At 44.5% G+C, this 24019-nt stretch overlaps 1 protein-coding gene across 1 annotated transcript in view; it reads left to right on the plus strand.

Annotated features, from left to right (window-relative positions):
- The window catches only part of LOC118402520 (phospholipase ABHD3-like), a 41306-nt gene that overhangs the window by 13553 nt on the left and 3734 nt on the right, over positions 1-24019 (plus strand). Inside the window, exons 4-8 of the mRNA XM_052476725.1 lie at positions 4280-4325; positions 11411-11523; positions 12070-12243; positions 12626-12674; positions 14615-14780. Of these exons, the coding sequence (XP_052332685.1) occupies positions 4280-4325; positions 11411-11523; positions 12070-12243; positions 12626-12674; positions 14615-14780 (548 nt within the window). The remainder of the gene's footprint in view (positions 1-4279; positions 4326-11410; positions 11524-12069; positions 12244-12625; positions 12675-14614; positions 14781-24019) is intronic.

Here is a 24019-nt window from a genome sequence, read left to right on the forward strand (position 1 = left end):
CAAGCTTAATGAATTACAGCTTACTGGTACAAGCTTTGCAGCTTAGCTTAGCCCAACCAGCTTCGGCTATGCAGGAGGAAGTGAATGTGCGTCACACCATCCTCTGGCCTGTCCACACCCCAACCTACAGCATGCCCCTACCCTGCTGCTGAATTTTCACAGCAAGTCTCTTAGATAACAGATGACTAGAGAGAGATTTATGCTACTGCTGTTCAGATCTTCAGGACGAATACAACAACAGATATGTCTCTTTCACAGGTGGTTGGTAGCACCTTAATTGGGGAGGACGGGCTTGTGGTAATGGCTGGCGCAAATTAATCACATCTATTTATAATCAAATGTACAGTGCCTTGCGAAAGTATTCGGCCCCCTTGAACTTTGCGACCTTTTGCCACATTTCAGGCTTCAAACATAAAGATACAAAACTGTATTATTTTGTGAAGAATCAACAACAAGTGGGACACAATCATGAAGTGGAACGACATTTATTGGATATTTCAAACTTTTTTAACAAATCAAAAGCTGAAAAATTGGGCGTGCAAAATTATTCAGCCCCTTTACTTTCAGTGCAGCAAACTCTCTCCAGAAGTTCAGTGAGGATCTCTGAATGATTCAATGTTGACCTAAATGACTAATGATGATAAATACAATCCACCTGTGTGTAATCAAGTCTCCGTATAAATGCACCTGCACTGTGATAGTCTCAGAGGTCCGTTAAAAGCGCAGAGAGCATCATGAAGAACATGGAACACACCAGGCAGGTCCGAGATACTGTTGTGAAGAAGTTTAAAGCCGGATTTGGATACAAAAATATTTCCCAAGCTTTAAACATCCCAAGGAGCACTGTGCAAGCGATAATATTGAAATGGAAGGAGTATCAGACCACTGCAAATCTACCAAGAACTGGCCGTCCTTCTAAACTTTCAGCTCATACAAGGAGAAGACTGATCAGAGATGCAGCCAAGAGGCCCATGATCACTCTGGATGAACTGCAGAGATCTACAGTTGCGGTGGGAGACTCTGTCCATAGGACAACAATCAGTCATATATTGCACAAATCTGGCCTTTATGGAAGAGTGGCAAGAAGAAAGCCATTTCTTAAAGATATCCATAAAAAGTGTTGTTTAAAGTTTGCCACAAGCCACCTGGGAGACACACCAAACATGTGGAAGAAGGTGCTCTGGTCAGATGAAACCAAAATTGAACTTTTTGGCAACAATGCAAAACGTTATGTTTGGTGTAAAAGCAACACCCTGAACACACCATCCCCACTGTCAAACATGGTGGTGGCAGCATCATGGTTTGGGCCTGCTTTTCTTCAGCAGGGACAGGGAAGATGGTTAAAATTGATGGGAAGATGGATGGAGCCAAATACAGGACCATTCTGGAAGAAAACCTGATGGAGTCTGCAAAAGACCTGAGACTGGGACGGAGATTTGTCTTCCAACAAGACAATGATCCAAAACATAAAGCAAAATCTACAATGGAATGGTTCAAAAATAAACATATCCAGGTGTTAGAATGGCCAAGTCAAAGTCCAGACCTGAATCCAATCGAGAATCTGTGGAAAGAACTGAAAACTGCTGTTCACAAATGCTCTCCATCCAACCTCACTGAGCTCGAGCTGTTTTGCAAGGAGGAATGGGAAACAATTTCAGTCTCTCGATGTGCAAAACTCATAGAGACATACCCCAAGCGACTTACAGCTGTAATCGCAGCAAAAGGTGGCGCTACAAAGTATTAACGGGGCTGAATAATTTTGCACGCCCAATTTTTCAGTTTTTGATTTGTTAAAAAAGTTTGAAATATCCAATAAATGTCGTTCCACTTCATGATTGTGTCCCACTTGTTGTTGATTCTTCACAAAATAATACAGTTTTGTATCTTTATGTTTGAAGCCTGAAATGTGGCACAAGGTCGCAAAGTTCAAGGGGGCCGAATACTTTCGCAAGGCACTGTATTTATAAAGCCCTATTTTACATCAGCCGATGTCACAAAGTGCTGTACAGAAACCCAGCCTAAAACCCCAAACAGCAGGCAATGCAGATGTCGAAGCACAGTGGCTAGGAAAAACTCCCTAGAAATGCAGGATCATAGGAAGAAACATAGAGAGGAACCAGGCTATGAGGGGTGGCCAGTCCTCTTCTGGCTGTGCCGGGTGGAGATTATAACAGTACATGGCCAAGATGTTTAAACGTTCATAGATGACTAGCAGGGTCAAATAAAAATAATAATAACAGTGGTTGTAGTGGGTGCAAGTAAATGTTAGTTGGCAAGTCAGCAGCCAGCAGGTCAGGACAAGTAAATGTTAGTTGGATGTTAAATGCTTTTTGTGCTTCTAGTTCCGAGCCGATCATTTAAAACTACTGAGTTAGGAATATGACAGCAGGTGCGGTAGATATACATATGAGATGAGTGTGTAGACAAAGTAAAAAAGTGGCAGCAGGTCCAGGACAAGATGTAGAGTACAGTATATACATATGTCCAGTGAACAGGTCAGGGTTCCAGCCACTAGTGAACAGGTCGGGTTCCAGGCAGATCAGTTGTAACTGGAGCAACAGCACGACCATGTGGACATGGGACAGCAAGGAGTCATCAGGCCAGGTAGTCATCAGGCATGGTCCTAGGGCTCAGGTCCTTCGAGAGAAGAGAAAGAGAGCAAGCGAGAGAGAATTAGAGGGAGCATTCTTAAATTCAAACAGGACACCGGATAAGACAGGAGAAATACTCCAGATATAACTGACCTTAGCCTAGACTGATCCTTGCCCCCCGACACATAAACTATTGCAGCATAATTACTGGAGGGTGAGACAGGAGGGGTTGGGAGTCACTGTGGCCCTGTGGAATAGTATTAAACACATGGTTTCTATGTGTTTGATGCCATTCCATTTGCTCCGTTCTAGACATTATTATGAGCCGTCCTCCCCTCAGCAGCCTCCACTGGTTTCTTTATATATTCACCTTATTCCCTTTTCACTGCTGTGAAGTACATTTGTTTAAACATTGTTTGGTGGCAGTTCACCTGGAAGACAGTGCACCAGTAAGAGAATGCACCTGGAGGACAGTGCACCTATAAGAGAATGCACCTGGAAGACAGTGCACCTATAAGAGAATGCACCTGGAAGACAGTGCACCTATAAGAGAATGCACCTGGAAGACAGTGCACCTATAAGAGAATGCACCTGGAAGACAGTGCACCTATAAGAGAATGCACCTGGAAGACAGTGCACCTATAAGAGAATGCACCTGGAAGACAGTGCACCTATAAGAGAATGCACCTATAAGAGAATGCACCTGGAAGACAGTGCACCAGAGAAGAGAATGCACCTATAAGAGAATGCACTGCACCTATAAGAGAATGCACAAGACAGCACCTATAAGAGAATGCACCTGGAAGACAGTGCACCTATAAGAGAATGCACCTGGAAGACAGTGCACCTATAAGAGAATGCACCTGGAAGACAGTGCACCTATAAGAGAATGCACCTGGAAGACAGTGCACCATAAGAGAATGCACCTGGAAGACAGTGCACCTAGAGAATGCACCTGGAAGACATGCACCTGAGAATGCACCTGGAAGACAGTGCACCTATAAGAGAATGCACCTGGAAGACAGTGCACCTATAAGAGAATGCAAAGACAGTGCACCTGAGAGGAAGACAGTGCACCTAAGACAGTAAGAGAATGATCCTGGAAGACAGTGCACCTATGCACCTGGAAGACAGTGCACCTATAAGAGAATGCACCTGGAAGACAGTGCACCTATAAGAGAATGCACCTGGAAGACAGTGCACCTATAAGAGAATGCACCTGGAAGACAGTGCACCTATAAGAGAATGCACCTGGAAGACAGTGCACCTATAAGAGAATGCACACTGGAAGACAGTGGACAGTGCACCTATAAGAGAATGCACAGTGCACCTATAAGAGAATGCACCTAGAAGACAGTGCACCTGGAAGACAGTGCACCTATAAGAGAATGCACCTGGAAGACAGTGCACCTATAAGAGAATGCACCTGGAAGACAGTGCACCTATAAGAGAATGCACCTGGAGGACAGTGCACCTATAAGAGAATGCACCTAGAAGACAGTGCACCTATAAGAGAATGCACCTGGAAGACAGTGCACCTATAAGAGAATGCACCTAGAAGACAATGCACCTGGAAGTTAGAACATTATTATGACACAAAACGTAAATTGGTGAAACTAATGCAAGGAATGCAATTCAATGAAAGGATTTTAAAGGTTTATTTAGAGCATGTTTTTGTTGTGTTTCAGGTGTGCGGTATTCAACAACAGAGGGGTGTCTGGTGAAACTCTCTTGGTAAGAATCTAATATTCATACAAAGTACAGTTTAAAAGGATTTTTGCGTGTATGACTTTTATGTTTTCAATTCAGACATGCATTCAAAAACATAACATTTTTCAATGATTATATTACTCTGTACAATCAAAATGCATCTTCATGTCCAATCAAAAGGCATCTTAATCTACACAGATATGCAAACACTCACAACATGACACAACGACATAGGAACTACATCCTTTTGGCACTCTACTCCACATGCCTGTGCAGTTGTCACTGGCAGAGTGCATGCTTTCCCTTGCATTGTGATTGGAGCTGTTCTTCAGCACCCCATAGCATGTCTGTGTCTGTGTCACACGTGGCATGTGTAACCCATAGTATATTGGGTAACCCACAAGGAGCCTAGTCCAGACAGTGTGCAGACAGACGATGTTATCACAATGCAGGAATTATTAAGTGGACAGATAGTGTATTCTAGCAGTGGTCCATAGAGCAGAATGAGCTTTCCCTGTCCTGTCTTCACAAAGACCCACAAGGTGTATCTTTGAATCTATTTCCGTTCATATATAATCACTGAAGCTGGAGACTCATATCTCCCTCACTAGCTTTAAGCACCAGCTGTCAGAGCAGCTCACAGATCACTGTACATAGCCCATCTGTAAATAGCCCATCCAACTACCTCATCCCCATACTGTATTTATTTATTTATCTTGCTCCTTTGCACCCCAGTATCTCTACTTGCACATTCATCTTCTGCACATCCATCACTCCAGTGTTTAATTGGTATATTGTAATAGGTCACCATGGCCTATTTATTGCCTTACCTCCCTTATCTTACCTCATTTGCACACACTGTATATAGACTTTTTCAACTGTATTATTGACTATATGTTTGTTTAACTCTGTGTTGTTGTTTGTGTCGAACTGCTTTGCTTTGTCTTGGCCAGGTCGTAGTTGTAAATGAGAACTTCTCAACTAGCCTACCTGGTTAAATAAAGGTGAAATAAATATATATATATATTTAGCCAACAATTAGCTCTTTACTCTACTGTCCATCTTCATTGAAGTGAGGAAGGACTATAATGCTATTCAAAAGATGCTGACTTGTTAAAAAATGTGCATATGCCCTGGACAAAAACTGGCTGAATCAACATTGTTTCCACGTAATTTCAACCCCCCAAAAATCGATGTGAGGACGTTGAATCAACATGGGAAAACTGATTGGATTTGCAAAAAGTCGAGGGCATTTTGTATTTTTTTTCACCCAACTTTTAACCTCAATACCAATGGCATGATTGCACATTGAGTTCACGTCAATTGACAACTCAACCAAAGGTAAATCAAAACTAGACATTGAACTTGTCTGTGCCCAGTGGGTAATTATATTACATACCAGTATCACCCAAACAGCTCAGCCAATCCACAATTGGAATCTTGTATCATACCATAGTATGTGGCCACAATTCATTCCAATGTCCCTTTTGAGATCTGTGCTCTCAGAATGAATGAATGGGTTGTTTTGTGTCTTGTCCTTGTTGTATTCACATGTGCAGTCACATAGACACAAACACATGCACGCAAGCAAGAACACATACACAAACACACTCAAACACACACACGAGTTATAATATTACAACGGCGACCCCAGGCCAGGGCTTCATCTGAAAGGGCTATTCTCAGTTGCCAAACTGGGCCAATACTGTAGTGCACACACAGAATTAGGAATTACAATACTACTAATTTAGTAGGATCTCTATGAGTGCATATGTGAAGAATGATTACAACTATTGCACTACATAACGTGGTTGTATCATCCTTCCATTAACTTTGAGGAATTGTGCTGAAGTTTTATGTAAATGACTACACTTCCATACGCCTTTGTGACTGTTTTCTCTGCAGCCAGTTGAGTGTGAATGGTGTCCATTGTTTAAATAGGGCACAGTGTTAGAATGAATGTCCTGCTCTGTGAGAAGTGCCCTTTGCTTGGCCACAACTAGGGCTACTGCCCTAACTCCACACTGACCCCCCCACTCACACACCACAATAGTGTGGTAGCCCGCTCAGTTAAAGTCTAAGCATTACCTTTCAGAGCTAATGCAATTCTTCAGGTCTCGAACCGCCTCCGTTAGTCTTTGCATTTAACATACAATAAATGCTTTAGTTGGTCCATTTAATTCACATCATGTTTCAATGGATGGTTATTTGACTTTAAACTTTATATTGTATCTGTATTGTAGTAGACAACTTTATTACTGTATCATTGAAAAGGAAATTGTTTCAATCTGTTTTTATTATTGTTGCAACATTACCAGTATGGCATATTTCCATACAGGATTTACCTCAGTGTTTCACCTAAAAGGCTCAGACCTTTCTGTTTCTATCTATGTGGGCCAGTATCCGTGTCTCATTGGGCCATGGCTCCGTCGGACCTGTTCTTGGGGCCAAGGCAAGGCCCTGGATACTTTTCAGCTGGAATTTACATAACCATGGCTAACTGTGAACTTTAACATCTTCTCACAAAGCAACTCTTGAATGATGCAGAGGTTGTTGATTAGTCTTTAGTGTCACACTCCTGATGGAAACACGATAACACTAGAGCTTACAATAACATAAAACACTGGCGGCCCATTGGTGTGTGGGTAAGTCTCATTGGTGTGGGGGTAAGTCTCATTGGTGTGGGGGTAAGTCTCATTGGTGTGCGGGTAAGTCTCATTGGTGTGGTGGTAAGTCTCATTGGTATGGGAGTAAGTCTCATTGGTGTGGGGGTAAGTCTCATTGGTGTGGGGGTAAGTCTCATTGGTGTGGGGGTAAGTCTCATTGGTGTGGGGGTAAGTCTCATTGGAAAAGCACCAGTACAGTTCCTCCTCCACTCAAGTCATTTACTCGAATGTAGGCTATGAAGACACAGCAACTGGATATGGCTGCTGTGAAAAAACATTCAGGCTGAACTTTGTGCAAGAATATTGATGAAGAAATATACTGGTAGTCCCAGTTTGCAGCCAGAGAGAAAGAGGATATGTCTGACTGAGAAATAGGCCATGTTAAATCGTGATGTCAGGGGGGTTATAAAACCTGCATCATCCTCAAGGTTATTTTAAGTCAATGTAATGTAAGTTACTGTTATTTCAGTGGGTTTTAGGTACAACATTGCACATATGGTCAGCTTTGTAAACTTAAACATTGATTTATCCTTCTATAGATTTTGTTCAATTGGTAACGCACATTATTGTCTTTGTCAAATTACTCTTAGGGGGAAAGTAATCTAAAAGTAACTGAAAGTAATCAGATTACGTTTCATTATTTATTTGAGGCTAAACTGATTTTATTGATTTATTATATTAAGTTAAAATAAGTGTTCATTCAATAATTGTCATTATTATAAATACATTTTAAAAAATTGTCCGATTAATTGGTATCGACTTTTTTTTGGTCCTCCAATAATCGGTATCGGCGTTGGAAAATTATAATCGGTCGATCTCTAGTCCAAACACACCATGACAGTCGTGAAGAGGTTACGATAAAGCTTATTCCCCTCAGGAGACTGAAAAGATTTGGCATGGGTCCTTAGATCCACGAAATGTTCTACAGCTGCACCATCAAGAGCATCCTGACTGGTTGTCTCACTACCTGGAATGGCAACTGCTCGGCCTCCGACCTCAAGGCACAACAGAGGGGGGTAGTGCATATGGCCTGGTACATCACTGGGGCCAAGCTTCCTCCCGTCCAGGACTTCTATACCAGGCGGTGTCAGAGGAAGGCCATATAAATGTTCAAAGACTCCAGCCACCCCAGTCATAAACTGCTCTCTCTGCTACCTCACAACAAGCGGTACTAGCGGACCTACAAAGTCTAGGTCCAAAAGGCTTCTTAACATATTCCTCCCAAAATAATACTCCTGAACAGCTAATCAAATGGCTACCCAGACTATTTGCATTGTCTCCCCCCCCCCTCTTTTACGCTGCTGCTACTCTCTGTTTAGTATCTATGCATAGTCACTTTAACTCTACCTACATGTACAGTGGGGCAAAAAAAGTATTTAGTCAGCCACCAATTGTGCAAGTTCTCCCACTTAAAAATATGAGAGAGGCCTGTAATTTTCATCATAGGTACACTTAAACTATGAAAGACAAAATTAGGAAAAAAAATCCAGAAAATCACATTGTAGGATTTTTAATGAATTTATTTGCAAATTACGGTGGAAAATAAGTATTTGGTCAATTACAAAAGTTTATCTCAATACTTTGTTATATACCCTTTGTTGGCAATGACAGAGGTCAAACGTTTTCTGTAAGTCTTCACAAGGTTTTCACACACTGTTGCTGGTATTTTGGCCCATTCCTCCATGCAGATCTCCTCGAGAGCAGTGATGCTTTGGGGCTGTTGCTGGGCAACACGGACTTTCAACTCCCTCCAAAGATTTTCTATGGGGTTGAGATCTGGAGACTGGCTAGGCCACTCCAGGACCTTGTAATGCTTCTTACGAAGCCACTCCTTCATTGCCCGGGCGGTGTGTTTGGGATCATTGTCATGCTGAAAGACCCAGCCACGTTTAATCTTCAATGCCCTTGCTGATGGAAGGAGGTTTTCACTCAAAACCTCACGATACATGGCCCCATTCATTCTTTCCTTTACACGGATCAGTCGTCCTGGTCCCTTTGCAGAAAAACAGCCCCAAAGCATGATGTTTCCACCCCCATGCTTCACAGTAGGTATGGTGTTCTTTGGATGCAACTCAGCATTCTTTGTCCTCCAAACACGACGAGTTGAGTTTTTACCAAAAAGTTATATTTTGGTTTCATCTGACCATATGACATTCTCCCAATCTTCTTCTGGATCATCGAAATGCTCTCAGCAAACTTCAGACGGGCCTGGACATACTGTACATACATACGTACTGGCTTAAGCAGGGGGACACGTCTGGCACTGCAGGATTTGAGTCCCTGGCGGCGTAGTGTGTTACTGATGGTAGGCTTTGTTACTTTGGTCCCAGCTCTCTGCAGGTCATTCACTAGGTCCCCCCGTGTGGTTCTGGGATTTTTGCTCACCGTTCTTGTGATCATTTTGACCCCAAGGGGTGAGATCTTGCATGGAGCCCCAGATTGAGGCAGATTATCAGTGGTCTTGTATGTCTTCCATTCCCTAATAATTGCTCCCACAGTTGATTTCTTCAAACCAAGCTGCTTACCTATTGCAGATTCAGTCTTTCCAGCCTGGTGCAGGTCTACAATTTTGTTTCTGGTGTCCTTTGACAGCTCTTTGGTCTTGGCCATAGTGGAGTTTGTAGTGTGATTGTTTGAGGTTGTGGACAGGTGTCTTTTGTACTGATAACAAGTTCAAACAGGTGCCATTAATACAGGTAACGAGTGGAGGACAGAGGAGCCTCTTAAAGAGGCAGGTCTGTGAGAGCCAGAAATCTTGCTTGTTTGTAGGTGACCAACTACTTATTTCCCAAAATAATTAGCAAATAAATTCATTACAAATCCTACAATGTGAGTTTCTGGATATTTTTAAGTGTACCTATGATGACAATTACAGGCCTCTCATCTTTTTAAGTGGGAGAACATGCACAATTGGTGGTTGACAATACTTGTGTGCCCCACTGTACATATTACCTCAATTACCTGGACTAACCTGTACCCCCACACATTGACTCTGTACCGGTACCCTCGGTGTATAGCCTCGCTACTGTTATCTATTTTTTACTGAACACTTTTTTTGTTGGAAAACTGCATTGTTGGTTAAGGGCTTGTAAGTAAACATTTCCTTGTAAGGTATTCGCCGCGTTTAACAAATTAAATATGATTTGATTACCTTTTAGAAAGTAACCAACCCAACCCTGCCTATCCAGAGAAATCGAGATGACTCTTCCTTTTATTCCCTATCTGTGTAACGGCTTTCCTCCTGGGAAGGAGAGGCGGACCAAAATGCAACGTTGTTGAAGTTCATGTTTTTTTTACAAGAACATGAACATAATACAAAACACGTGGAAAACTCGAAACAGCCCTATCTGGTGCAACAAACACAGACAGGACACAGACAGGAAACAATCACCCACAAAACCCAACACCAAACAGGCTACCTAAACATGGTTCCCAATCAATGACAATGACTAACACCTGCCTCTGATTGAGAACCATATCAGGCCCAAACACAGAAACAGACACAGACAAACAAGACATCCAACATAGAATGCCCACTCAGATCACACCCTGACCAAACAAAACATAGAACATACAAAGCAAACTATGGTCAGGGTGTGACAATCTGTTCTAGGATTAGATTGAACAAGTGTTTGAATTCAGTTAGTGTTTTACTAATTTTCTTTTCTCTAACCTTATTGGTCCATTATTGTTCTCCATGTCTGTGGTGTTATTTCACTGTCAGTGGATCGCTTGCTCAATGTGATAGAAGAACGCTTGCATTAATTGATAATGCTTGTGATGGACAGATACTACGGGCCAGTATCTGAAAAAGGCTGTCCAGCAGCAGGCTTAAATGTTATTACAGTATATCTCCTCCTTTGTTTGCTACTGCTTTAACTCTAAATAGCCCCTGTCCCTGAGTCAGCCATTTGTAATGCCAGAGCTTATTTTTCTACCACTCATTCCAATCCAGCATGATGAATATGCTGTATAGCATCATGGAGATTGTTTGACTTTCAAGTCACAAGCAGAGTTTGTGCACATGTGTGAGGGAGGGTGTGAAGGCTTGCGTGTAATTAATTTACAGTATGATTTCTCTGCACATCTGAATATAGATCGCCGGAACAGTGTGTGCACATGCAGAGGTCGCAGTGATATTTGCGTGTGTGTGTGTGTGTTTTACTTCGCAGTACTTTCCTCCTTACGGTTGAAAGTAAATCTAACAGAAAAACTGTGCTGTAACACTAAAAGGGACATGGACACGTGCACACACACACACACACACACACACACACACACACACACACACACACACACACACACACACACACACACACACACACACACACACACACACACACACACACACACACACACACACACACACACACACACACACACACACACACACACACACACACACACTCTAAGTTAACTCTTCTTAACTTTGTGTGCTACCAGACTCCCAGAACATACTGTGCTGCCAACACAGAGGACCTGGAGGCGGTCATCGAACACATCCAGAGGACAAATGAGGACGCCCCTCTCATGGCTGCTGGGGTCTCCATGGGCGGGTTAGTAGGTGCCTCTTCATGTTTTCTCACTTCAATGGAAGTGACACTATGGCCCAAATCCTGAGAGCTCCATGCATTACTCAGACTATATAAATCATGTGTTGATGTAGGCTACCGTATTGATGTCAACGGGACATACATGTATGTATGGAGCAATACTATACTACAGTATCACTTCACTGAACTGTGGGAGTCAGTCTAAAGATACCAGCTTTTATGTAGAGCCTGGAAAGTACTTGGTTGTCCCATCTATATGTTTATATTGATTTCTCAAAAACTGAGGTAAACGCTCACCAGCAGAAATGTTGTTTGTCATGGGTTGGTTATGTATTGTATTTTATTTTATTTTGCAGCCTCCTCCTTTCCTCTGTCAGCAACACCACTTTTCATTTGATTCAGAGAGCTCAGCCTCTCAGTAGTACTTACACGATGTCAAAAGAGGTATTACAGCTATAATCCCCTACCTAAGTGAAGGTTTCCCCTCTCCCTTCTCCCTCACCCTCTCTCCCCTCTCCCCCTACCCTCTCCCTGTCTTTCTAATCCCAGGATGATGCTGGCGAACTACCTGGGGAGGAAGGGCAGAGAGACGTGTCTGAAAGGTGTGGTTGTGTTCTCGGCAGGCTGGGATGTGTTTGAGTGCACAGCGTCATTGGAGAAGCCTCTGGATCGCTTTCTCTTCAACTCCTATCTCACCAGCTGCCTGCAGGCGGGCGTGGACAGGTGGGTGTTCGCCGTAGCAGGCTGGAGGATTTGCCTAGATTAGCTCTTAGCTCTTAGTTGCACTGAGCTACATTGTTTAGCTTTTAGATGTTAGCTTTGAGCGACCCCTGAGGTTGGGCTCTAAAAGCTAACAGCTAAAAGCTCTTTCTCTTTCTCTCTCTCTCTCTTGGAATATTTTCCTATCTCAATCAATCAAATGTTTTTTATAAATCCATTTTTACAGCAGCAGTTGTCACAGTGCTAAGCACTCGGTACTCCACTGTCAGGCCCAAATAATTTAATGGACATTGCCAATGGATATTGAAGCAAACCCACATGCTTCCCTATGTTCCCCATTGAAGCAAACCTACTTCCTGCTTCCTTGTGTTTTTCTCTCCTCTAGACACAAATCTGTGCTTGAGAAGAGTTACGACATTGATCATGTGATGAAGGTAAAATGCACAACCTTTTTAATGACCTCTTCTAATACAATCAAAGTAAAAGCAACCCATCTGGAATGTTCCACCAATTTGGTGCCTTTGAGGAGTGTAACTTGGTCCAAAAAAAGTTTGATTTAACAAAATGTTTACACTCTGTCATAAAGAGCACATGTTCAGCTTCATAAAAAAAACACATTTCCCATCTCAAGAGGTACAATTTAAAAAATGACGATAGTAAGTTCCTAATAATAGCCAAATAAAGTAATAGGGTTGACCATAACAGGGTTGACAATTTAATCTTAAATCAGCCATAAATCCCCTCGTGACAAGGGGAATGGAAGCTTGTTGTATGCAACAGGGAGTGGCAATTGAAAATAAGCTTCACAAAAAAACGAAATTTCTAAAACATTTCAAGCCTGTATATCTATGGGTTTGTTTGTTTTTTTCCTTACTAACTTTTCTGATAGCTACTTTATTGAGGAAAAATAGACTTACTATGACTGTGATATGTGGTTGTCCCACCTAGCTATCTTAAGATGAATGAACCAACTGTAAATTGCACTAGATAAGAGCGCCTGCTAAATTACTCAAATGTAAAAAAAGAACAGGGTTGATGTTATGCTCGACCCGCTCAATTTCCACCACAAAACACCGGAAAATGGCCAAAAAGAGTAGAGCCAGCTCACCTGCTTTTACACGATGACTATTAAAAATTCAATGTTACTTTTGAAAAAAATATTTACAAATAAATAGTTTCACCATATTAAGATGAGAGTTCAGTTCATGTAACAGAGTTGACCTTAAAATGAGGGACAGACATGAATTAATCACTAATCACACACATTATTCATTTTAATCTTCAGAAATGACTTTGTCAAAGCATCAAAATAACAAAGGCTTTACAATGATGGTGAAATGCTGCATTTTAGCACTTTGGCAAGCCTTTTATTTATCTTTAAAAATCAAGATTTATGGAATTCTCCATGTGATCTATATTAAAGACCACTTCATTTAATATAATAGGCTTTTAAAATTCCATATTGGTGAACAATTTATAATTAAAATATCAAAGGAATGCGAAAGGAACTAATTTTGTGGAATTTCAAGTCCGCTCCTCATCGCCATGTTAGGCTGCTGCCAATGTTGTTGAAAGCATACAGTGCCTTGCAAAAGTATTCAGCCCCTTGGTGTTTTTCCTATGTTGTTGCATTACAACCTGTAATTTAAATGGATTTTTATTTGTTTTTCATGTAATGGACATACACAAAATAGTCCAAATTGGTGAAGTGAAATGAAAACAATAATTATAATTATTATTATTATTATTATTATTATTGTTATTTTTTAATCAAATAAAAAACTGAAAAGTGGGAGTACATATGTATTCACCCCCTTTGCTATGAAGCCCCTAAATAAGATCTGGTGCAACCAATTACCTTCATAAGTCACATAATTAGTTAAATAAAGACCTCAATAGACCTCAATCCAATTGAGAATCTGTGGTATGACTTAAAACCTGCTGTACACCAGTGGAACCCCTCCCACTTGAAGGAGCTGGAGCAGTTTTGCCTTGAAGAATGGGCAAAAATCCCAGTGGCTAGATGTGCCAAGCTTATAGAGACATACCCCAAGAGTCTTGCAGCTGTAATTGCTGCAAAAGGTGGCTCTACAAACTATTGATTTTGGGGGGTGAATAGTTATGCATGCTCAAGTTTTCTGTTTTTTTGTTGTCTTATTTATTGTTTGTTTCACAATAAAATATATTTTGCATCTTCAAAGTGGTAGGCATGTTGTGTAAATCAAATGATACAAACCGCCCAAAAATCTATTTTAATTCCAGGTTGTAAGGCAACAAAATAGTAAAAATGTCAAGGGGGTGAATACTTTCTCAAGCCACTGTTTTGTTGCCGGATGTCACCTTGTAATTTGACTTTATCCCAACCCCTCTGCAGGCCAAGACCCTCCGTGAGTTTGATGAGAGGTTCACGTCTATAATGTTTGGCTACCCCACCAATGATGACTACTACCATGATGCCAGTCCCATCCACAGGCTCAAGTCTGTGCAGGTGCCCATGTTGTGTCTAAACGCTGCAGACGACGTCTTCTCTCCCAGTCATGGTGGGTCCACAATCACACCCCACCTCTGGCCCTCCATTTTGGTTACAAAGCCTACCACTGGCCCTCCATGTTGGTTACAAAGCCTACCACTGGCCCTCCATGTTGGTTACAAAGCCTACCACTGGCCCTCCATGTTGGTTACAAAGCCTACCACTGGCCCTCCATGTTGGTTACAAAGCCTACCACTGGCCCTCCATGTTGGTTACAAAGCCTACCACTGGCCCTCCATGTTGGTTACAAAGCCTACCACTGGCCCTCCATGTTGGTTACTAAGCCTACCACTGGCCCTCCATGTTGGTTACAAAGCCTTCCATGTTGGTTACTAAGCCTCCCACTGGCCCTCCATGTTGGTTACATAGCACAACACCGGCCCTCCATGTTGGTTACATAGCACAACACCGGCCCTCCATGTTGGTTACAAAGCCTACCACTGGCCCTCCATGTTGGTTACATAGCCTCCCACTGGCCCTCCATGTTGGTTACATAGCACAACACCGGCCCTCCATTTTGGTTTCAAAGCCTACCACTGGCCCTCCATGTTGGTTACAAAGCCTACCACTGGCCCTCCATGTTGGTTACAAAGCCTACCACTGGCCCTACATGTTGGTTATATAGCACAACACCGGCCCTACATGTTCGTTACATAGCCTCCCACTGGCCCTCCATGTTGATTACATAGCTGATAAGCAAGGCAGATACCGAAAGACAATGCAGCCAAAGACACAATGTAGAAGACATCTTGTCTGGGGAAAAATATATCCATAACTGTTATAGTGGTCAAGGAGTTAACTAGTTTGTTGTCTTATTTTACTAAATCAGAAGTTATTATCCTGGGTGACCTAAATTATGATTGGGAAAAGCAATCTAAAATGAAATCTAAAAGACATGTGTAATGATCTAAACCTAACCCAGCTGGTGACCAAGCCTACACGGCCCTGGAATCAGAATCAGAAGAAGTATCAGAAGTATATAGAAGTATATATTCATAAAATATATAATGCTTGGGTCAAGGCCAGGAACACAGGCTTAGGCTCGGACTGGCAAGCTTTTAAGCAGCTGAGGAATCATTGTGTAAGACAAATCAGAAAGGCTAAATCTGATTATGTAACCGCTCGTTCGGATTGTCATGGGAACCCGGCTAAATTCTGGAAAACTGTCAAATCCCTGAAGGGTTGTACTTCCTCTTCTCTGTCACAAAAAAATCATTCAGATACTGGCCTCATTATGGTAAAAATGCCATCATTGATGCATTTAATCACCATTTTATTTCAGCAGGCTATCTCTTTGAAATAACTTCTAAGCCTATTCACAATGATACTGGGCTGGATGCTGATAGGGGAAACTTGCTGTATGATGAGAGAAATGATAGTCAAAGCTTTTCTTTTCTTTTAGGCTAATTAAAGAAAAATAAGTCCTGGATGCTTTGTAGCAATAGACAACAAGAAATCCACAGGGGCCAACCAATTGGAGCCAATTGTACAACTTTGCTCTTTTTTTATCTGAGAAATGTTAACCATTCAGGGTTTAGGCATAGGCAAAGCACTATTACAACAATCACTTTAGTTGTTAATGATGTCAAAGGTTTAGACACGAAAATGAAATGTTGCTTCGTTGTGGACCTGTCAAAAGCTTTTGATACTGTTGATCATGCTATTTTATTGAAGGAGTTGTCCTCGTTAGGCCTGAGCTCTGACGCCTTTTCACGGTTTCATGATTATCTTAGTGACAGAACTCAGGCCATCGTGATTGATGGGGTTAAGTCGGAATTTCTTGATGTGCATAAAAGTGGTCGATTTTGGGACCTATTCTCTTCAATATTTATATAAACACCATTGGTCAATCTGTTAAAAAACCTAATCTATATGCGGATGATACTATTATGTATGCTATTGCCCCAACTGTTGATCTGGCTGTGTCAAAACTACAGTCAGATTTTATAGCTACAGTTGAAGTTGGAAGTTTACATACACTGTCACATTCTGACCTTAGTTCCTTTGTTTTGTCTTTGTTTTAGTATGGTCAGGGTGTGAGTTGGGGTGGGCAGTCTATGTTCCTTTTTCTATAATTTGGGATTCTGTGTTTGGCCTGGTATGGTTCTCAATCAGAAGCAGCTGTCAATCGTTGTTCCTGATTGAGAACCATACTTAGGTAGCCTGGTTTCACTTTTGAGTTGTGGGTGATTATTTTCTGTAGTGTATGTTCACCATCCAGAACTGTGTCTTTTATCGTTTTTGTTGTTTTCTTCGAGTATTCGTTTTCATTAAAAGGCATAATGAATACTTACCACGCTGCATCTTGGTCCTCCTCTCTTTCTCCCAACGACGAACGTTACATACACCTTAACCAAATACATTTAAACTCAGTTTTTCACAATTCCTGACATTTAATCCTAGTAAACATTTCCTGTTTTAGGTCAGTTAGAATCATCACTTTATTTTAAAAATGTGAAATGTCCAAATAATAGTAGAGAGAATGATTTATTTCAGCTTTTATTTATTTCATCACATTCCCAGTGGGTCAGAAGTTTACATACACTCAATTAGTATCTGGTAGCATTGCCTTTAAATTGTTTAACTTGGGTCAAACGTTTCGGGTAGCCTTCCACAAGCTTCCCACAATAAGTTTGGTGAATTTTGGCCCATTCCTCCTTACAGAGCTGGTGTAACTGAGTCAGGTATGTAGGCCTCCATGCTCGCACGCGTTCTTTCAGTTCTGCCCACAAATTTTCTATGGGATTCAGGTCAGGGCTTTGTGATGGCCACTCCATTACCTTGACTTTGTTGTCCTTAAGCCATTTTGCCACAACTTTGAAAGTATGCTTGGGGCCATTGTCTATTTGGAAGACCCATTTGCGACCAAGCTTTAACTTCCTGACTGATGTCTTGAGATGTTGCTTCAATATATCCACATCATTTTTCCCCCTCATGATGCCATCTATTTTGTGAAGTGCACCAGACCCTCCTGCAGAAAAGCACCCCCACAACATGATGCTACCAACCCGTGCTTCACGGTTGGGATGGTATTCTTCGGCTTGCAAGCCTCCCCCTTTTTCCTCCAAACATAATGATGGTCATTATGGCCAAACAGTTCTACTTTTTTTTTCATCAGACCAGAGGACATTTCTCCAAAAAGTACGATCTTTGTCCCCATGTGCAGTTGCAAACCATAGTCTGGCTTTTTTATGACGGTTTTGGAGCAGTGGCTTCTTCCTTGCTGAGCGGCCTTTCAGGTTATGTCGATATAGGACTCGTTTTACTGTGGATATAGATACTTTTGTACCTGTTTCATCCAGCATCTTTTGCTGTTGTTCTGAGATTTGATTTGCACTTTTCACACCAAAGTACGTGTCACGCCCTGACCTGAGTATTCTTTGTTTTCTTTATATATTTTGGTTAGGTCAGGTTGTGATGAGGGTGGTATGTGTGTTTTTGTCTCATCTAGGGTTTTTGTACTGTCTAGGGGTTTTGTAGATTTATGGGGTTGTTTTCCATCTAGGTGTTTATGTAGGTCTATGGTTGCCTAGATTGGTTCTCAATTAGAGGCAGGTGTTTATCGTTGTCTCTGATTGGGAACCATATTTAGGCAGCCATCTTCTTTGGGTATTTCGTGGGTTATTGTCTATATTATGTTGCACGTTAGCTCAGTGTTTCGTTAGCGGTCACGTTCGTCTTATCGTTTTGTTGTTTTGTTTAAGTGTTCTTCCTTCAATAAAGAAGAATGTATTCTAACCACACTGCGCTTTGGTCTACTCCATATGACGATCGTGACAGAATAACCCACCTTAAAAGGACCAAGCAGCGTGATTGGGAGGAACAGCGCTTAATGGAGAAATGGACCCGGGAGAAGGACGAATGGGTAACAACCTGGGAGGAGATTGAGAGATTGATCGATCCAGGGAGAGTGCCAGAGCCTGCATGGGATTCTTTGGAACAGTGCAAGGTGGGATACAGGAGAATGGTGAACGGCGAAGATATAAGGGAACACGGCTAGCACGGAAGCCCGAGAGGCAGCCCTAATACATTTTGGGGGGAGGAGGCACACGAGGAGATTGGCTAAGTCAGGTAGGAGACCTGAGCCAACTCCTCGTGCTTACCGTGGGGAACGTGTAACTGGTCAGACACAGTGTTATGCAGAGATGCGCACGGTGTCTCCAGTGCGCATCTCTAGCCCGGTGCACTATATTCCAGCTCCTCTCATTGGCCGGGCTAGAATGAGCATCCAGCCAGGACGGGTTGTTTCAGCTTTACACTCCAGACCTCCAGTATGCCTCCAGAGCCCAGTACGTCCTGTGCCTGCTCCCCGCACTCGCCCTGAGGTGCGTGTCCCCAGCCCAGTACCACCAGTGCTAACACCACGCACCAGTTTTCCTGTGCGTCTCCAGAGCCGTGTACGCCCTGTTCCTCCTCCCTGCACTCGCTCTGAGGTGCGTGTCCCCAGCCCGGTACCTCCAGTGCTGGCCCCACACACCAGGCCTACAGTGCGCCTCGCCAGAGCGTCCGGCAACAGTACCCAGTCCAGAGCGTCCGGCAACAGTACCCAGTCCAGAGCGTCCGGCTACAGTACCCAGCCCAGAGCGTCCGGCTACAGTACCCAGTCCAGAGCGTCCGGCAACAGTACCCAGTCCAGAGCGTCCGGCAACAGTACCCAGTCCAGAGCGTCCGGCAACAGTCTACAAACCGGAACCTCCAACGACGGACCACAGACCAGAACCTCCTACGACGGGCCGCAGACCGGAACCTCATACGACGGGCCGTAGACCGGAACCTCCTACGTCGAGTCGCAGTCCGGAACCTACCACTACGGGTCGCAGTCCGGAGTCTACCACGACGGGTCTCCCTCCCGTCCGGATCCGCCAGAGTCTCCCTCCCGTCCGGATCCGCCAGAGTCTCCATCCAGTCCGGATCCGCCAGAGTCTCCCTCCAGTCCTGAGCCGCCAGAGTCTCCCTCCAGTCCTGAGCCGCCAGAGTCTCCCTCCAGTCCGGATCCGCCAGAGTCTCCCTCCAGTCCTGAGCCGCCAGAGTCTCCCTCCAGTCCTGAGCCGCCAGAGTCTCCCTCCAGTCCTGAGCCGCCAGAGTCTCCCTCCTGTCCTGAGCCGCCAGAGTCTCCCTCCAGTCCTGAGCCGCCAGAGTCTCCCTCCTGTCCTGAGCCGCCAGAGTCTCCCTCCTGTCCTGAGCCGCCAGAGTCTCCCTCCTGTCCTGAGCCGCCAGAGTCTCCCTCCTGTCCTGAGCCGCCAGAGTCTCCCTCCTGTCCTGAGCCGCCAGAGTCTCCCTCCTGTCCTGAGCCGCCAGAGTCTCCCTCCTGTCCTGAGCCGCCAGAGTCTCCCTCCTGTCCTGAGCCGCCAGAGTCTCCCTCCTGTCCGGCGCCGCCAGAGTCTCCCTCCTGTCCGGCGCCGCCAGAGTCTCCCTCCTGTCCGGCGCCGCCAGAGTCTCCCTCCTGTCCGGCGCCGCCAGAGTCTCCCTCCTGTCCGGCGCCGCCAGAGTCTCCCTCCTGTCCGGCGCCGCCAGAGTCTCCCTCCTGTCCGGCGCCGCCAGAGTCTCCCTCCTGTCCGGAGCCGCCAGAGTCTCCCTCCTGTCCGGAGCCGCCAGAGTCTCCCTCCTGTCCGGAGCCGCCAGAGTCTCCCTCCCGTCCGGAGCCGCCAGAGTCTCCCTCCCGTCCGGAGCCGCCAGAGTCTCCCTCCCGTCCGGAGCCGCCAGAGTCTCCCTCCCGTCCGGAGCCGCCAGAGCCGTCAGCCAGCCAGGAGCCGCCAGCCAGGAGTCGCCAGAGCCGTCAGCCAGCCAGGTGCCGCCAGAGCCGTCAGCCAGTCCGGAGCTACCCATCAGTCCGGAATTGCCCCTCAGTCCAGAGGCGCACCTCAGTCCAGTGGCGCTGTCTACGATGATCTTCAGTCCGGGGCCCGCTGCGAGGGTCCCCATTACTGAGCTGCCACCTAAGTGGGCCAAGACTGAGATAGAGCGGGGTCCACATCCCGCACAGGAGCCCCCGCCGTGAAAGAGGCCCATCCGTACCCTCCCCTTTAGATTAGGTTTCTGCTGCCTGAGTCTGCACCTTTGTGGGGGGTACTGTCACGCCCTGACCTGAGTATTCTTTGTTTTCTTTATATACACTGCTCAAACAAATAAAGGGAACACTAAAATAACACATCCTAGAGCTGAATGAATGAAATGTTCTTATTTAATACTTTTTTTCTTTACATATTTGAATGTGCTGAAACAAAATCACACAAAAATTATCAATGGAAATCAAATTTATCAACCCATGGTCTGGATTTGGAGTCACACTCAAAATTAAAGTGGAAAACCACACTACAGGCTGATCCAACTTTGGTGTAATGTCCTTAAAACAAGTCAAAATGAGGTTCAGTAGTGTGTGTGGCCTCCACGTGCCTGTATGACCTCCCTACAACGCCTGGGCATGCGCCTGATGAGGTGGCGGATGGTCTCCTGAGGGATCTCCTCCCAGACCTGGACTAGAGCATCCGCCAACTCCTGGACAGTCTGTGGTGCAACGTGGCGTTGGTGGATGGAGCGAGACATGATGTACCAGATGTGCTCAATTGGATTCAGGTCTGGGGAACGGGCCAGTCCATAGCATCAATGCCTTCCTCTTGCAGGAACTGCTGACACACTCCAGCCACATGAGGTCTAGCATTGTCTTGCATTAGGAGGAACCCAGGGCCAACCGCACCAGCATATGGTCTCACAAGGGGTCTGAGGATCTCATCTCGGTACCTAATGGCAGTCAGGTTACCTCTGGCGAGCATATGGAGGGCTGCGCGGCCCCCCAAAGAAATGCCACCCCACACCATGACTGACCCACCGCCAAACCGGTCATGCTGGAGGATGTTGCAGGCAGCAGAACGTTCTCCACAGCGTCTCCAGACTGTCACGTGCTCAGTGTGAACCTGCTTTCATCTGTGTAGAGCACAGGGCGCCAGTGGCGAATTTGCCAATCTTGGTGTTCTCTGGCAAATGCCAAAAGTCCTGCACGGTGTTGTGCTGTAAGCACAACCCCCACCTATGGACGTCGGGCCCTCATACCACCCTCATGGAGTCTGTTTCTACACATTTGTGGCCTGCTGGAGGTCATGTTGCAGGGCTCTGGCAGTGCTCCGCCTGCTCCTCCTTGCACAAAGGCGGAGGTAGGGGTCCTGCTGCTGGGTTGTTGCCCTCCTATGGCCTCCTCCACGTCTCCTGATGTACTGGCCTGTCTCCTGGTAGCCTGCTGGAGGTCATGTTGCAGGGCTCTGGCAGTGCTCCGCCTGCTCCTCCTTGCACTAAGGCGGAGGTAGCGGTCCTGCTGCTGGGTTGTTGCCCTCCTACGGCCTCCTCCACGTCTCCTGATGTACTGGCCTGTCTCCTGGTAGGGCCTCCATGCTCTGGACACTATGCTGACAGACAGCAAACCTTCTGCCACAGCTCCACATTGATGTGCCATCCTGGATGAGCTGCACTACCTGAGCCACTTGTGTGGGTTGTAGACTCCGTCTCATGCTACCATTAGCACCGTTAGCATTCAAAAGTGACCAAAACATCAGCCAGGAAGCATAGGAACTGCTGTGGTTACCACCTGCAGAACCACTCCTTTATTGGGGGTGTCTTGTTAATTGCTTATTGTTTTCTTTATATATTTTGGTTAGGTCCGGGTGTGACGAGGGTGGTATGTGTGTTTTTGTCTCATCTAGGGTTTTTGGACCGTCTAGGGGTTTGTAGATTTATGGGGTTGTTTTCCATCTAGGTGTTTATGTAGGTCTATGGTTGCCTAGATTGGTTCTCAATTAGAGGCAGGTGCTAATCGTTGTCTCTGATTGGGAACCATATTTAGGCAGCCATCTTCTTTGGTTATTTCGTGGGTTATTGTCTATGTTATGTGTTTTGTTAGCGGTCACGTTCGTCTTATCATTTTGTTGTTGGTTTAAGTGTTCTTCGTGTTCTTCCTTCAATAAAGAAGAATGTATTCTAACCATGCTGCGCTTTGGTCTACTCCATACGACGATCGTGACAGTACGTTCATCTCTAGGAGACAGAACACGTCTCCTTCCTGAGTGGTATGACGGCCATGGTGTTTATACTTGTGAACTATTGTTTGTTCAGATGAACATGGTACCTTCAGGTTTTTTGAAATTGCTCCCAAGGATGAACCAGACTTGTGGAGGTCTACAATTTTTTTCCTGAGGTCTTGGCTGATTTCTTTTGATTTTCCATGATGTCAAGCAAAGAGGCACTGAGTTTGAAGGTAGGCCTTGAAATACATCCACAGGTACACCTCGAATTGACACAAATGATGTCAATTAGCCTATTAGAAGCTTCTAAAGCCATGCCATCATTTTCTGTAATTTTCCAAGCTGTTTAAAGGCACAGTCAACTTAGTGTATGTATACTTCTGACCCACTGGAATTGTGATACAGTGAAATAATCTGTCTGTAAACAATAGTTGGAAAAATGACTTGTGTCATGCACACAGATGTCTTAATCGATTTGCCAAAACTATAGTTTGTGAACAAGAAATGGAGTGGTTGTGGAGTGGTTGAAAAATGAGTTTTAATGATTCCAACCTGAGTGTATGTAAACTTCCTACTTCAACTGTATGTAGAAATCCTTATGAAGCCACTCCTTCGTTGCCCGGGTGGTGTGTTTGGGATCATTGTCATGCTGAAAGACCCAGCCACGTTTCATCTTCAATGCCCTTGCTGATGGTAGGCTTTGTTACTTTTGTCCCAGCTCTCTGCAGGTCATTCACTAGGTCCCCCCGTGTGGTTCTGGGATTTTTGCTCACCGTTCTTGTGATCATTTTGACCCCACGGAGTGAGATCTTGCGTGGAGCCCCAGATCGAGGGAGATTATCAGTGATCTTGTATGTCTTCCATTTCCTAATAATTGCTCCCACAGTTGATTTCTTCAAACCAAGCTGCTTACCTATTGCAGATCCAGTCTTCCCAGCCTGGTGCAGGTCTACAATTTTGTTTCTGGTGTCCTTTGACAGCTCTTTGGTCTTGGCCATAGTGGAGTTTGGAGTGTGACTGTTTGAGGTTGTGGACAGGTGTCTTTTATACTGATAACAAGTTCAAACAGGTGCCATTAATATAGGTAACGAGTGGAGGACAGACGAGCCTCTTAAAGAAGAAGTTACACGTCTGCGAGAGCCAGAAATCTTGCTTGTTTGTAGGTGACCAAATAGTTATTCATAAAAAATCCTACAATGTGATTTTCTGGATTTTTTTTTCTAATTTTGTCCGTCATAGT

Source organism: Oncorhynchus keta, chromosome 23 (assembly GCF_023373465.1).
Source record: "Oncorhynchus keta strain PuntledgeMale-10-30-2019 chromosome 23, Oket_V2, whole genome shotgun sequence".
NCBI lineage: Eukaryota > Metazoa > Chordata > Actinopteri > Salmoniformes > Salmonidae > Oncorhynchus > Oncorhynchus keta.